Source organism: Peromyscus eremicus, chromosome 2 (assembly GCF_949786415.1).
Source record: "Peromyscus eremicus chromosome 2, PerEre_H2_v1, whole genome shotgun sequence".
In the NCBI taxonomy this organism is placed as follows: domain Eukaryota; kingdom Metazoa; phylum Chordata; class Mammalia; order Rodentia; family Cricetidae; genus Peromyscus; species Peromyscus eremicus.
Genome location: NC_081417.1, coordinates 79,367,442 through 79,383,371, shown reverse-complemented (window position 1 = coordinate 79,383,371; position 15,930 = coordinate 79,367,442). Strand labels below are relative to the sequence as shown.

Genomic DNA, 15,930 nt, shown 5'->3' with positions numbered 1-15,930 from the left:
GCACACCAAGAACTTGATTCAGGAGTCATGAGCTTGAACCTAATTTAATCTCTTGATCTAGGGGTCAGAGCATGCTGTGGGGAGGTAGGGGCCTTTTCCCTTTAGCCTTTGTGCCTCTAGTGACCAAACCATTCTTTTTCCCATGGGTCATGTCCTGAACCATGTTGAGCAGGCGTAGCCTCAGAAGGATGTGTCTCTCCATGCTCTGCTGAAAAAGAGACGCTGTGGATGGAGGAAGTGTGCAGACGTCTGTGTTCCTATGGAATTTATGAGACTCTGTGTATGGAAAGTGTGCAGCACGTCTGTGTTCCTATGGAATTTATGAGACTCTATGGACGGAAAGTGTGCAGCACGTCTGTGTTCCTATGGAATTTATGAGACTCTATGAATGGAAAGTGTGCAGCACGTCTGTGTTCCTATGGAATTTATGAGACTCTATGGATGGAAAGTGTGCAGCACGTCTGTGTTCCTATGGAATTTATGAGACTCTATGGATGGAAAGTGTGCAGCACGTCTGTGTTTCTATGGAATTTATGAGACTCTATGTGTAAGTAAATTTGTTGCAACTCTGTGGGTTTGGACCCAGATTTTGGCACCAACAATGTAAGTTTTTCAACTCTGTTGGAGAAGTATCCTGACCACCTGGGGAGTCAGGTGATGGCTGGAACTGTGATGAGACAGCAGCCCTGGAGGGCAAGGTGTCCTGGATATCTCGAGCTGCTTAAGGCAACTCAGCCCTGGAGGTATCCCAGATACCTTGAGCTGCTTAGGACAGCTCTGACTTGAAGGGAAATTATTCTGACTGCTTAGAAGAGTCAGGCCTGGAGCTGCTAGGACAGGAATGGTATTCTGACTGTTCGGGAGTCAGGCTATACCTGGTGTGGTGGGGGATGGTCTCCCTGCAGGATATAGCAATCCTGCTCCTCTCCTGGAGAGTCGCTACAGCTGAGCTTTGCTCAGCCCCCACTTAAGGGGGCTTCCTAGCAGAGCTCTTTTTCTCAGGCCTAAGATATTGCTTCTTTTGCTTCACGCTGCAAAGGGGGAAACCCCTGCAGAAATGTGGCAATCTTCTCCAGCTCTGGAGCAAAGTGTTACTTTTTCAGCTCCCCCTTGCTCTGTCCACTGAGGGATGTCTCAACAAGGTTTTTCTGTTCAGTTCCTCCTTGCTCTGTCCTGTAGCACGAATCTTAGAAGGTCTTATTAATAAGATCAAACCTGAAGCCAGGTTTTGGGGTGAATGCTGGAAGATCAGAGAAGCAGAACAAGCCACAGCCACTTTACCCTTGCCAGTTCCTCAGCTATTCCTGTTTCCTCAAACTGGAAGCCTCTGAGTCCTCATCCAAATGGATCTCAGCTGAACTGCTTCTCGAAAGCCTGAATGCTTAACCAGCCTAGTTCCTGGTTTTCATGCCTTATATATCTTTCTGCCTTCTGCCCTCACTTCCTGGGATTAAAGGCTCACTTTCTGGGATTAAAGGCGTGAGTCACCATGCCTGGCTGTTTCCAATGTGGCCTTGAACTCACAGAGATCCAGACGGATTTCTGCCTCTGAAATGCTAGGATTAAAGGTGTGAGTGCCACCATTTTCTAGCCTCTGTATCTAGCGGCTGTTCTGTTCTCTGACCCCAGATAAGTTTATTAGGGTGCACAATATTTTGGGGAACAAAATACCACCATACTGTCCACTATGGGACATCTCAGAAAGGTTCTTCTCTATGCCAGTAAATGAAGATCTTCACACCCAAAACTCTTTTGAGAAATGTTTATTTGGGAAGGAGGAATCCAGGAGAGTAGCTGCCTCTACCAGGGTGGAGAGAACAGCCTTTTTGTAACTGACCAGGCAGGGCAGTTTATATAAGATGTCTTGAGGGTGGAGTCAACCAGTGATTGGTTAGTTTTTTTTTCTTCCCAGGGATTGGTCAGTTTTGTGGGCTAGGGGAAGAAATGGCCCTGATTTCAGAACCAAACTTTGTTTCTTTCCCTAGCCTTCTTTGGCTTTTTGACACTGCCTCTAAGGCCAGGGCACATTTCTTTCACTGACTGATTCTAGGGACCGAGAGTGTTACTTTGGTACTAGTTTCAGAGTCAGGGCATGTTTCCTAGGTTCTGGGTTTGGGGATAAAGTGTTCATTTCTCTGGCTCAGGTCCCAAACACAGGCTGTGTTTCTTTCCCTGGTTCTAAGCTCCAGGGTCACAGTGGGATTTTTTAGCCAGCCACTTTTCCCTATACTATGGATAGAGGAAGTGTGCAGCGAGACTGTGTTCCTATGGAATTTATGAGACTCTATGGATGGAAAGTGTGCAGCCAGACTGTGTTCCCATGGAATTTATGAGACTCTATGGATGGAAAGTGTGCAGCATGTCTGTGTTCCTATGGAATTTAGAGACTCTATGGACGAAAAGTGTGCAGCACGTCTGTGTTCCTATGGTCCTTATGAGGCCACTGAAACAGGAGACCGGAAGAGCAGGCAGCACTCATTGGGGCCTGAGATTATTGCAAAGGAGGTAAAATCCTGAAAGTCAGGTTAGATTCTGCAACATGAAGAAGGATCTTGGTACAGGATCCAGGAGGTCCCCTCATTCACTCACTGCCAATCCTACATTTTCTTGGACACAGAGACATATACGTAACTGCAAGGGTAATCATTTATTGAACAGGGAGAGGAGGACCTACATGGAGAGTTGTGGGTGTGGCAAAGAGAAATTTAAAAGAAAGCCTTTGATTCACCGTGAGTCATCCCAGGTAATCAGGGAAGATTCTGGGGATGCAGGGACTAAGCTTTCCTGGGTGTCAGCGATGGGAATCAGATCACAGAGCTTATCACAGGATGGTGTGTGGATGGGGAGGGACGATGCTGAGGTCCAGGTGAGGATTCCCCACTCGACACTGAGTAAGCCAAGAAGAAAGAATACAGAAAGTCATTAAGCACTGCTTGGGTTGACTGCAGGACACAGAGCCATTCTATCATATAGAGTAAAGGGTGAAGAAACAGACCTTCCTCTGCCTTCTAACTGATGGTACTTACCAGAATACAGGAATGAAAGGCATAGAATAAATGACTTTTTCCTCATTGATGCCTTATGAAAAATAAAAGGAAGTAATGAAAGATCTGAGGTTTGTTCCCACTGTCTTTGGCATAAGAATCTCTGTTGTGGGATATTTGTATACTGTGTGAAGATATGTCACTGTGATTGGTTTAATAAAGAGATAAATGGCCAGTAACAAGGCAGGAGATTTAGGTGAGACTACCAGGCAGAGAGAGAGAGAATCCTGGGAAGAAGGGGCAGAGTCTCCAGCCAGAGGACATGGAGAGGAACCAGGAAGTGCAGAATGGAAGGGATGTAACACTATGTGAATGTAGATTTAATATAAATGAGTTAAATTAAGTTATAAGAGCTGGTTAGGAACAAGCCTAAGCTATAGGACAAGATTTCATAATTAATAGTAAGTCTCAATGTCATTATTTGGGAGCTGGCTGGTGGAACAGAGAAACATTTACTACAAAGCTCTGAAGAATTTTCAGTAAATTGAGGAATAATGATAAACGCCTTGGCTAATTTTAAGGACCTCCACATGTTATTGGAGAGAAGTCTTGGAATAAGTGGGAAAGAGGACAGGTGAGGGAACCCAGTGTGCTCTCCAGACTGGAGAAGTGCAGATCAGGCAGTTCCGTATCCAGGTAGGAAGCCAAGGCTGTACAGATTCAAAGGAAGACGTTATCACAGGAATGGGAGGCAGGTAGACCACAGACACTGATGAGCATCTACATTCACATTCTTAATGACACTGAATGCATTGCTGAGCCCTTTTTTCACAACCGTACAGCAACTATGTAAAGTACATGTCCTTGTTTTCTTGCTTAATTGCTTGGGTCACTTACTTAAAAGCTCATGGTAGGACTAAATCACAAACCCAGATAATTTGAAGCTAAATTTCAAGCTCTCCTCAAAGGTTCCTTATCAAATTATTTTTATTGTAATTTGGGGGCACAATACTAATGCTTTTGCAAGGGACTAGTCCCTGCCAACATCCTCTTCGCTCTCACTGGAGATTACCTACCCGGAAGCTCAGGCCTTTCCTCCATCTCGGGCCTGGAGACAGCGATCTGCAGGGTGGGAACAAGAACATGTTCAGGTACCAGATCCACTTTATTTCCCCAAGAGAAACCAGATGTTTCTCCAACTGCAACACATGTTTGGTTGACTATCCCTTGGGTTTGTCCCTTCTGTGATATATAAAATTCAAAGAGAGAAAAATAGATGAGTTCTGACTTACCAGCCTCAGTTAGGTCCAATATATTTTCCTCAACAATGCCATGCTTCCTGCAGAGCTCCACAAACTTTTCCTTGATTTTGGAACTCAAGTCTTGTTTCCGGCCTGTGAAAAATAATGGTGACAGTAATGACTGCGTCTTGTGTATTGACCACATTCACTGAGCTGAATGATGGGACAGGGCTCCTCCAGAGGGATGAGAAAATGATTGACAATGTGATTGACAGGCATGGATATGACCTGTCCTGAATTTGGCATCCATAGAATATCTTTCCTGGAGCACTGAGAGACTTCAGAGTCCTCCCACCACTGAGCCTGAGGGATGACAGAGGTGAGCTTCTGTCTTGAGGAGGTAAGAAAGAGGCAGTTCAGGGCTAGGCTGGAAAGACCATGTCAGAGCTACGGTTTCTTTCTTTTCCTTTGCCCAGCCCAAGATCAGTGTCTGTGTGAAAATACTCTACCATAGATCTCCATCAGCTGGAATGTTTCCCCATTGTTGACATTTCTGAGATGAAATATAATATAACCATCATAGTCTGTATCAAGTATAGTAAATTTATTGTATCCATCATCTGTGGAAGAAATGAAACACAGCTCAGACATTCTTTGGTCCTCAGGAAACAATGGGATCCTTTTACCTGTTCTCCCGATATCTAAAAAATTAAAATGCATGTTCTGGAAGAGATAGGTGAACATGTCTGATTCTTTCCACCTGTCACTCTTTGGACTTCATGAAGTAACTTCTAGGAGAAGGACACTGATAGATCAACCTCTAGTGAACAGTTAGCCACAGCGGCTGCTCACCCTCCGCTACTCTCTCTGTGGCCTGTCTACCTCCCTCAGCAGCTTCCAGTGACATGTCTCTGTACTTCATAAGCTCGCTGTGTCAAGTACCTGCTGCTGTGTCCTATGCAATGCACACGGGTGGCGGTCACTGGGGCAGAATCAGACAGATGGCAGCAGATGAGAAGCCATCTGGTTCCACCTGCCTGTTGCGGGATGCTAGCTATTAGATGTCCCGGTTGAATTAGCTAAGTAAACAATGATCAGGAAGCAACTGAGATTCTGAGGAGGGTTTGGATGTGGTTCAGCAGTAGAGAAACTGACTAGTATGTAGAAGTGCTGAGTATGTGCAATGTGTGAGCACTTGAGAACACACACACACACACACACACAGACACACACACACACACACACACACACACACGATAAAGATATTAGGGTTTACTAAATTCCTTATGGATAGATGTATAGACTCTTTCTTTACTTACATTCAACAAAATATTCACCATCCTTTTCTGTTTCATCACAAACTAAATACAGCCCGGTGCACTCTCCATTTATTCTGTAAAACAAGGTGAGCTGGTGCTTAAGGATATTGATAGGCTGGCTTTCTCAGTCTGCTCTACCCTTATCTCCAGGTTCCGATTCCATTTAACATTCGAATATTTTTGAAAAATTAACAAAAGACTTTTATTTGTGTTATTTCACTTATATCTGATACTTTAGTAATCACACTTGCCTATCATTTAAAGAAAGAATGGCAATCACTTCGCATTGCTGTTACAATGTGACTTCTTCCCAACGTCACTGCCACTTGTGCAGATTATCAGCCAGATGTTCACCATGCATCAAATTAGTGCTTTGCAAATGTTTCCCGATGTGCCCCCCAAACCCACAGAGGAGATTTATTGTTACCCACCTTTACTGCAGGAAAATGTGAGTTAAAGAGGTGGAGATTTTTTGGCTAACAACTATTAAGAAGAATTTAACTTGTGATCATATATTCTTAAGCTGTGCTAGCCCGTCTCATTAATTATGATTTCAGAAATGTCTCTGACCTTTACTTACCCCACTACCAGGGAATTTATTGCTGTCACCAACTTTTGTCTCTGACTTTTGAAAAAGCCCTGGTTATGAAATTTTGGTTTAGTGTCAGATGGGGGCCTCTAGTTTTGGATTCAGGCTCAGTGTGTGTGTGTGTGTGTGAGTGTGTGTGTGTATGTACATGTACATGCTATGAGAGGCATATGTTTCCATATACATGTGTGTGCATACATGTACATATATACATATACATGCTGTGAGGGGTGTATGTTTCTCTGTGTATATATTTGTGTGTGTGAGTGTACAAGTACATGCTATGAGGACTATTTATATATATATATATATATGTTTATATATATACACACACAAACAAACGTGTGTGTGTATACATGTACATGCTGTGAAGGGCATATGCTTCTCTGTGTATAAATACATTTTTCTGTGTGTGTGTGTGTGTGTGTGTGTGTGTGTGTGTGTGTGTGTGTATGTATGTAGAGACCTGAGACCATACCAGGCATCCATTTCCTCAGCTAAGAACACCACACTTACTTAGTATGGAATTTAAAAGCTAAGGAAGAGTTCTTGAAGACATGGATGTCCTCCACAAAAACTCTCATGCTGCCATCTTCTTCTATCATTTCTCTTTTGTCAGAGGCCAAGCCAACGGAATACCATTTCCCCTCAATCTGTAATAGATAAGCAGGTCGTTAAGGCAGGAAGGGCAGGGACAGCACACGGACATGTTTCTACACTAACTGTGGCCTACAGGCCAGGGCATGAGAATCCACAGGATTTGATCTCACATCAGTCGGCATGATACTGAACCTCCTGTCTCTGTCTCTCTGTGGGCGTGAAGGACCCCAGGCATTGTTAGATATGGATAGCATACAACTGGTCTCACTTCAGGGTCTGAAGCCAGTCATTTGTCTAATAGATTGAGGAGCTGCACCCTTCCCCTCAAAGGGCCCACTTGACTTCAGAGTTCCCTGAAGCACCCCCTGAGTCAGAAGTTACTGCTCCCCACGAGTCTACCTTTCTTGGATTAAAGTTCTCTCCCATGGCACTAGTTTCTCCTTCTGCGTGGACACAGACTAGAGTCAGCTCCAAAGCCAGCAGCAGCAGCAGCAGCAGCAGCAGCTTCATTTCGGTGGGGACAGAATCGTCTCTGTGAGGACTGCGTCTTTCCCGATGGTGACCGCCTCCACTCCCCAACGCCTTATATACTTTCTGAGTTCAGTGGGTTTTTGTGTTTGTTTTTGATTTTTTTTTAATCTTCCCTGCCTTCCCTCTGTAGAGTGTTTTCTCAGTTACTGATGTGAGGCCATGGATTGCTCCTGCCCTTCTCAGACTTGGCAGTCTGATCTCCTAATGATTGATTTAGTAACCTTATATTTCTCAAAAGAAATTCTCAGAAAAATAGTGGATGCCTTAGAGAGCTGCCAATGGAACCTGCCCGATGTAACTTTGGATCTGGCTTGGAATCAGGAAGCCAATTCTGGGCGTTGGGGGGAGGATGGAGCTGACTGGGAGGTCCAGTGTGTAGAGAATTTCTGCTCTGAGACTCGAGGGGAGTGTGGAAGCAGATGTATTAATCCTTTTCTGAAAATATTTATTTTTATCTTGTGTTCATGAGTGTTTGTTTTGCATGTGTGTCTGTGTGCTACTGCATGCCTGGGGCCGTCAAGGTCAGAAGATGAGTCAGTCCCTTGAAACTGGTTCTTGTAGAGGACAGTTCAGTTCCCAGCACCCAAATGGCAGCTCACAACTGACTGCAGCTTCTGTTACAGGGGATCACACACACGCTTTTGGCCCCTGTGCCCTCCTGCACACATGTGGTGCATTTAAACTCATGTAAGCACACACACACAAAAATAATAAATATTTTTAAAAATTGAAAGATTATCAAGAAAGGTCCTCCCCAAGGTAAGCTGACAGACTGCCCCCTCCACCCCAGTCTTTCAATCTTTCTTCAGAGAGCAATGATACCAGAATGCAAACTGAAAGTTAACAGTCCAGTTACATCAGCTGTTTTTACCTGAGAGACCTTTGGACTTCCAAAGAGTGGATATAATCTCATCAACACAGGGAAACAGTATTTTTCAATTTCATGTTTGCTGACAGAGTTCCAAGCAGAAATTATACCAAGAATCTGCTTAAAAAAGACACATAGTTACAATGGGAACATACTTTATACCAGTACAAATTTCACTTACCTTGAACCAGACACATAAAACGGTGTTTGATGTGGGGACATAGAGAACTCGAGAAAGAGGCACATACTTAACTTTTATTTTATTTCAACCTTGTACCAGCTCTATATGGTATGTTCTGTTTTATTCATTTGACCACAGTGTGATTTAAGACTCAGAAAGATTAAATAACTGGACAAGGTCATCCAGCCAGTCAGTGGAGAACTTAGGTTTAAACTCAAGACTGTCTGACCCAGGAGGCCTCTGTCCTTATTAACTCCACTACACAGGTCAGGGTGTTTTTAAACGAAGGGAGGATGGTTAAACAGAGGAAGAGGAGCAAACAGTGCTGTAGACCTTCAGCGTGTCTGCCTGGCAGGCAGGACTGGATAACTGCACGTGGAATTCTTTCCAATACGGAACTGTGGGTGTGGGTCAAGATGGAGCAAATGAGGTCTGGCTACAGCTCTCTCCTGATCTACAAGTATTTGACGGTGAACGGGTGAACGGTTGACTAGGGGTCAGTGTTTTCTCTTTCTCCTCTTCCTTTTTTGTTGTTTATGGTGTGTGTGCACATGGCTGTGTGTGCACATGGCTGTGTGTGCACATGGCTGTGTGTGCACAGGCCTGTGCCTATGCTAGTGTATGCAGAACTCAGAAGAGGACAGCAAGCATCTCCCTCTACCCTTTTCTCCCTTGTTCCCTTGAGAGAGTATCTCTCGCTGAATCTGGAGGTTGCTGTTTTTCAGCGAGGCTGGCTGGCCAGCAAGTCCCAGCAATCCTCCAGTCTCCACTCTCCACTCACTGCTAGGGTTAAAAGTGCATTCTGCCATGACCATCTTTTTAATGTGAGTCCTGCGGGCCTGATCTGACCTTGCTGGAACCCTGCACAGCAAGTGCTTACCCACTGGTCCGTCTTCCCAGCACCTCACATGTAGGCTGGCCTTGAACTTAGGGTGTATCCCTGAAATGCCTTAGATTTGTGGCAATCTTCTTGCTCCAACTTCCTAAATACTGGGATTGCAGGTTGTAGACCCACACCAGCCACATAACCAGCCAATAGTCCGTTTTTAACTAGCTAGCATTTCTGAAACTAACTTACTAATAGGAAATAGGTTAATGACCTTGACCTCAGTCTCACTCTCAACTAAATGAACAAGTAGCTCATTCAGAAAGCCTGTGGAAACACTCAAGTCATTTATATGACGCCAAGATGTGTTCAGTACCAAGAAGTGTAGCAAAGAACACAAGCTTCTTTGATTCAGGTCCCAGGCAGAAATATTCCTTAGTCCCCTAGAAGCCAGAGTGACAGTACAAAGTGCCGACACCGGCTGAGATTCTGTCTTGTTTGAAGCAGAAACACTGTGTCACGGTTTTGTTAAGTTATTGGGGGGTGGGGTGGACCCCAGAGAGACCAGCACCTCACAGGTGAGAGGAGTCTGAGGCAGGTAACAGCTGTGACTGTTAGCTAACCACATTCCTCACAACCAAGCTACAAGCACGGAGTGGGTGAGGTGCCTAAGCCAAGGGCAAGGTGATTTACAGTAGCTTGGAGCTCACACAGGTTCTGCTCCTGGACATGCTGCCTCTGAGCAACAAAATATCTGGGGTGAAGAATAGTTTGTTTTCTGGATCAACCTCCTCAGAAGACTTTTGTGGTCCATGCTGCTGCTGGAGGCCATGTTGGTGTCCATGATGTGTAATGCCACAGCAAGCTTTGTTGATGTCTGTGGTCTGTGCTGCCCCGAGGGACCAGGTTGATGTCCGTGGTCTGTGCTGCCACTGGAGGCCATGTTGCCATCTGTAGTCTGTGCCGCTTCTGTCTACTATGGCAAGGAAGCTTCCTTTCGTCCTCTGACTGCAGACTCTTCACTGAAAATGACAGACATTGAAGGCTTCTGTGACAACAACTCCCTCCCCAACAAAAAGAGCAAACAGTTCAGACAGGAAATATTGACGAGAGCCCTTAAAACAGTAATAAAGGTGCTGAGGTGTAGCTCTTCCCATTCGATGGCTTGTGGCATGGGTGTGGTGGGAAGGACTCACTTTTCTTTAAGGGGCTGGCCACTGTGGGTTTGACCATGCTCCAGGGAGTATATGGACAACACAACTGGAAGAGTTGGGGGGTGGGGCATGAGGGTGGGAGGGTGGACCTGAGAGAAATGGAGAATGAGTCTGATGGGGTCTAGTACAAATTCCCAAAAAATTAATAAAAACATGTTGTTGGGGAAAAAATTTAAACTTTCTTAATTCTGGAAGCCGTTACTCTGAGACCAAGGTGTTCACCTGAGTTTGTTTTTTCCTGTGGTCTTTCTCATTGGGTGGATTGTAGGCGTCTGCCTTCTTATGTCTTCAGGAAGTATTCCCTCTGGTCCAGCCTGTATCCTAGTCATTTCTTGTAAGGACACTGAGCATATTATGTTAGGGTTCAACCTAAAGACCTCATCTTACAGCCGGGCGGTGGTGGCGCACGTCTTTAATGACAGCACTTTCATGAGGGGAAGTCGGGGGCAGGAAGTCAATTCAGGAACCTGGAGGCAGGAACTAAAGCAGAGGCCACAGAGGAGAGCTGCTTTCTGGTTTGTTGCTCTAGATTGTGAGTCTGCCTTCTTCCTTAGCTCAGGACCCCTGCCCAGGGTGGTGTCTCCATAGTGAGCTCGACTTCCCGAGTCAATCGTTCATCAAGAAAAGCCGCAGGCTGGACAGTGGCCAGTTTTATAGAGGCATTTCCTGACTTGAGGGTCCCTCTTTCCAAATAACTCTGACTTGAGTCAAGGTGAAACAAAAACAAAAATGAAAAAGTAACCAGGGCAGTTATTAATGAATTATTAATATGTAATTTTTAATGAAGGCAGAACAGACAGAAACCAAAACCCCAAAACTCTACATGAGAATCAGAATAAAAATAACCCCTTTGGCCAGTGTTCTGCGACCTGATGTCTGTGTCCCTTTGTACAAGTGGGTGTGAGGGTGATTTGTATACTGTTGACTGATATAAGTAGATGCTGGTGAATGAGAGTTGGTGGGAGAATGCACACACGTAGACGGTCCTGGGTTCGAACCTTTGTGATGTAGACAAGTCTTGCTTCTGTCTGCCTTTTCCTTTTCTTTCTTATTCCTGATACTTTTCTATGTATCTGGCCATGAGTAGCCTTATAATATGAATTGTGCTCAGGACTTTCCCCTTGGAATGTATTGAGATGAATCATTTTATAGATCAAAATGAATTGTGTTGGCACTTCATGTAGTTCAACTGAATGTTAGTGATAGTACAGTTGGCATTGATTCCTTTTTACCTGAAGCATAATCAGTTGTTTAAAATTACAGAATTTAAAAATATTTTAGTCATGAAAGTTAAAACTAGATGCTTAAAGAAGTGCTTAAGGTACTTAAGGCAAGACCTCAGTGCTTAAGAGTGTCTCCAGAGATGCTTCCAGAGGACCGGAGTGAACTGAAGTTCCTGAGGACCAGAGTGAACTGAAGATCCAGAGGACCAGAGTGAACTCAAGATCCAGAGGACCAGAGTGAACTCAAGTTCCAGAGGACCAGAGTGAACTCAAGTTCCTAGCCCCCACATCATGCCACTCACAACCACCTGTAACCCCAGCTCCAGGAAACTCAACCCTTTGCTTGGCCTCTGCATGCACCTGCACATACTTGGGGAACTCTCTCTCTCTCTCTCTCTCTCTCTCTCTCTCTCTCTCTCTCTCTCTCTGAAATAAATCTTAAAAATTAAAAACAGTATCAAAAGAAATGCTAAAAATTGGGTTATTATATGTACCTATGCGGATGATATGGTGATCCCCGGCTTTGTCCTTCATAATTCATCTGATAAACATCATTGTGAGTTGGAGAACTGGTTTTTTGAAGAGAATTGGCTTTCAGTTTTGATGTGGCCACTTTGATTTTATTTAGGTGCAAAAGAAGTTTAAATAGTTTTTGAATGGCTACAGGGAATGGATTTACTTGAAATGGGTAATTTTTTAAAAAAAAATCTCCAATCTTCAAATATACTATTTTTAAATCTAGTGTCACACATCTCTTTATTGGTTTAAAATAAATAACTTTTATTGTGCAGAAAAGTCCCAATTTGTATGACATTCAGTGTTAAATAACTGTGATGCTCAGCTCAATTGCATGCAGTTATTCCATCCAATAAGCAATAAAATTTAACTAGATATGTACAAACATGGAGGCGACTGGTCAAACTTACTGACAAACCAAGTAAGGACTGAAGAAGGGCCCACTTGATTTAGCACTCTGGAGACTATAGGACAGACCCAGCCACCTGCCGTGATCTCTGCAATTATGAATGGGTAGCTCTGCTAGGCTCATCCACACATGACAGAGTAAGAATCTTAGCTACACTTCCCAGCAACCGTCTGGACTCTGAGGACACTCAAGAAATTGGCAAAGGTTGATTTGTTTTCTTTTTTCTTTTTCAATACAATTCAGTTCTACATATCAGCCACGGATTCCCTTGTTCTCCCCCCTCCCACCCCCCTCATCTTCCCCCCAGCCCTCCCCCCATTCCCACCTCCTCCAGGGCAAAGCCTCCCCCAGGACTGAGATCAACCTGGTAGACTCAGTCCAGGCAGGTCCAGTCCCCTCCTCCCAGGCCGAGCCAAGCGACCCTGCATAAGCCCCAGGTTTCAAACAGCCAACTCATGCACTGAGCACAGGACCCGGTCCCACTGCCTGGATGCCTCCCAAACAGATCAAGCCAATCAACTGTCTGACCCATTCAGAGGGCCTGATCCATTTGGGGGCCCCTCAGCCACTGGTTCATAGTTCATGTGTTTCCATTCGTTTGGCTATTTGTCCCTGTGCTTTATCCAACCTTGGTCTCAACAATTCTCGCTCATATAAACCCTCCTCATTCTCACTAATTGGACTCCCAGAGCTCCACCCGGGGCCTAGCCATGGATCTCTGCATCCAGATCCCTCAGTCATTGGATGAGGTTTCTAGCACGACAATTAGGGTGTTTGGCCATCCCATCACCAGAATAGGTCAGTTTGGGCTGTCTCTCGACCATTGCCAGCAGTCTGTTGTGGGGGTATCTTTGTGGATTTCTGTGGGACTCTCTAGCACTTTCAGAGAACCTTGTCTCCTAAACAAAACATGTATTGATGCAGTTGTGTTCATGGTGTTGACTAGCATGCTTATTTGCTGTACTAGGATATTTTAACCTTTTTTTTTTTTTTTTTTTTTGGTATATTATTGTCATTTCATAACCCATTGGTAGCTTATGCTTATGATCTTAGTAATCAGGAAGTTGAAGCAGGAGGATTCCCACAAGTGTGAGGTCAGCCCAGATAGAGTGAGATCTTCTCTCAAACCGAAAAAGAAAAAAAAAAATGAAAAGACAAAAGTCGACTTTGAGTGATAGACTCCCAGGCACAAAGGTTGATTTTATCTTAGGGGTTTGTTAGACTGGGAGGCAAGTGCAGCAAGGTGCAGGGTTTCCCTCTACTGGCCGACTCGAGTCTCTGCATGCGTTTGCCCTTTGTCTATAAGTATTACACACATATGTCCATATGTATAGTTTGCAGCTAGTAGCTGGAGAGATAGAGCACAAAATTTGTACTCATTATAATCCTTTTTAAATATGGAAAAACTGAGGCTGGAGAGATTGCTCAGAGGTTAAGAGCACTTGATATCCTCGCAAAGAATCTGAGTTCAATTTCCAGCACACATGTGGTAGCTCACAACATCTATAACTCCTGTTCCAGAAGATCTGACACCCTCCTGTCATGCATGAGGTAAACAGACATATATGCAGCCAAAACACTTATACACATAAAATAAATCTGAAAATTTTATACATAACAAATTGGGGTTTGGAGAGATGGATCAGCAGTTAGAGCAACAGGCTGTTCTTCCGGAAAACCTGAGTTAATTCCCAGCACCCACATGGTGGCTCACAACCATCTGCAACTCCAGTTCCAGAGGATCCAATTTTAATCCACTTTTAAATATTAATCTCATCTTTCATTACAAATGTTTCAAGCTTATAACCAAAAGCCTTGGTTACTATACTTTTAATCTTTGAGTTACATTCCTTTATTGTTGATCTTTGGGTGCTGAGGGTTGAACCCAGGGTGTCATGATTGCTAACTCACCACTTACCACAAGTGAGCTATACTCTGATCTCTGAAGTTATAGTCTTCTACTGAAGTTATTTTATAGTCTGAGTTCCTTCTCTATAGGGATGTAATGTAATTCTTACCTGATAATCATTCTCATTTTTTACAGTTTTATTATGGTAGAATTAAAACCTTTCCTTTTTATTTTGACAAAAATGGAGAAATGTGGAATGTTCCTTTACACTTCGTGAAGATGTGTCACTGTTATTTGTTTAATAAAAAGCTGAGAGGCCAGGAGCTAGGCAGGAGCTATAGCAGGGACTTCTGGACAGAGAGAGCTCTGGGAAGAAGAAAGCAGAGTCACCAGCCAGAGGGAGAGGATGCAGGATGGGCAGTACAGAGGAGAGGTAACTGAGCCACATTAAAAAAAAAAATGTAGATTAAAAGATATTGGTGTTATGGAATAATCTTTTTTTACACTGTGAAATGTCACTCTGATTGATTTAATAAAAACAGAATGGCCAATAGCTAGGCAGGATTTCCAGGCACAGAGAATGCTGGGAAGAAGAAGGGCTGAGTCACCAGCTGGATGAAGAACAAACAGCATGGACATCACAAAGTAAAGTTAACTGAGCCATGTAAAAAAACGCTGATTAAAAGATATGGTTTAATTTAAGTTATAAGAGCTAAAAACAATCCTAAGCTATCGGCTGATCTTTCATAATTAATAAGAAGTCTCCATGTGGTTATTTGGGAGCTGGCAGGCAGGACAGAGAAAGACTCACTACATATGGATTAATTTAAGTTATAAGAGCTGGTGGTACAAGCCTATGCTATAAGTCAAGTTTCATAATTAATAATGTCTCCTTGTCATTATTTGTGAGCTGGTGGTTCCGGCAAGGAAGTTCATCTACAGGTCACTCACCCTATTCTGAGCAGTGTGACCTGCACCCGAGCAGTGGAAGTCTGCCGGGGAAATGGAGACTTCCTATTGGCTTAAATCCATGTCCAAGCAGTCTTCTTGGTGAAGAAGAGGCCCAAGAACAAGAGGAGGAAACCAGTGCTGACAGGCAGACAGTTCCCTTACTCAAGGCGGAGGTACAAAACAGGGATTGATTTATTTACTTTAATGTGGGCTTTGGGATTTAGCTTAGTATAGAGCACTTGCCTAGTAAGCAAGGCCCTAGGTTCTGTCTTCAGAAGGGAATGCCAGGAAAGATGGCAACATCTTAAGTTTTTAGTCCTCTGAGAAGGCGCAGTGTAGAGACCATTGTGGTGGCCAAGTTTGAAGAACTGAATGAGATCCCAATCTCGCTGAAACTGACTCTAGAGATTTGTCCTCTGACCTCCACAAAGCTCTCTCTTTCTCTGCCTCTGCCCATACACAATAAATACATCAAAAACAAACTCTATTCTATTTTGGCCTTTAGAGACAAGTGCTTAGCGTACCCCAGGCTAACCCCAAGTTCCCTCTATAGAGTAGGCTAGTCTTGAAAAGACTGTGGACCTCGGCCTCCTACGGACTGGGATTGCAGGCGGAGTCACCACACGCTT

At 44.0% G+C, this 15,930-nt stretch overlaps 1 protein-coding gene across 1 annotated transcript; it reads right to left on the bottom strand.

Moving 5' to 3' along the window:
• Positions 1 to 4,068: 4,068 nt before the first annotated feature.
• On the bottom strand, positions 4,069 to 7,243 carry LOC131904779 (major urinary protein 4-like). Its single transcript, XM_059255812.1, has 6 exons — positions 7,133 to 7,243; positions 6,650 to 6,786; positions 5,545 to 5,618; positions 4,735 to 4,845; positions 4,277 to 4,378; positions 4,069 to 4,106 (listed from the first exon to the last, which is right to left on the bottom strand). The coding sequence occupies exons 1-6, from the start codon at positions 7,241 to 7,243 to the stop codon at positions 4,069 to 4,071; spliced, it is 573 nt and encodes a 190-aa protein (XP_059111795.1).
• Positions 7,244 to 15,930: the final 8,687 nt, after the last annotated feature.

What these genes read in the sequence shown, in the direction of transcription:
- LOC131904779 (XM_059255812.1), bottom strand. Translation starts at nt 7,243, where the DNA reads ATGAAGCTGCTGCTGCTGCTGCTGCTGCTGCTGGCTTTGGAGCTGACT. An exon ending in GCTTTTAAATTCCATACTAA is followed by an intron (nt 5,619 to 6,649) that starts GTAAGTGTGGTG and finishes CTTGTTTTACAG; the next exon opens with AATAAATGGAGAGTGCACCG. An exon ending in CCAGCTGATGGAGATCTATG is followed by an intron (nt 4,379 to 4,734) that starts GTAGAGTATTTT and finishes TATTTTTCACAG; the next exon opens with GCCGGAAACAAGACTTGAGT.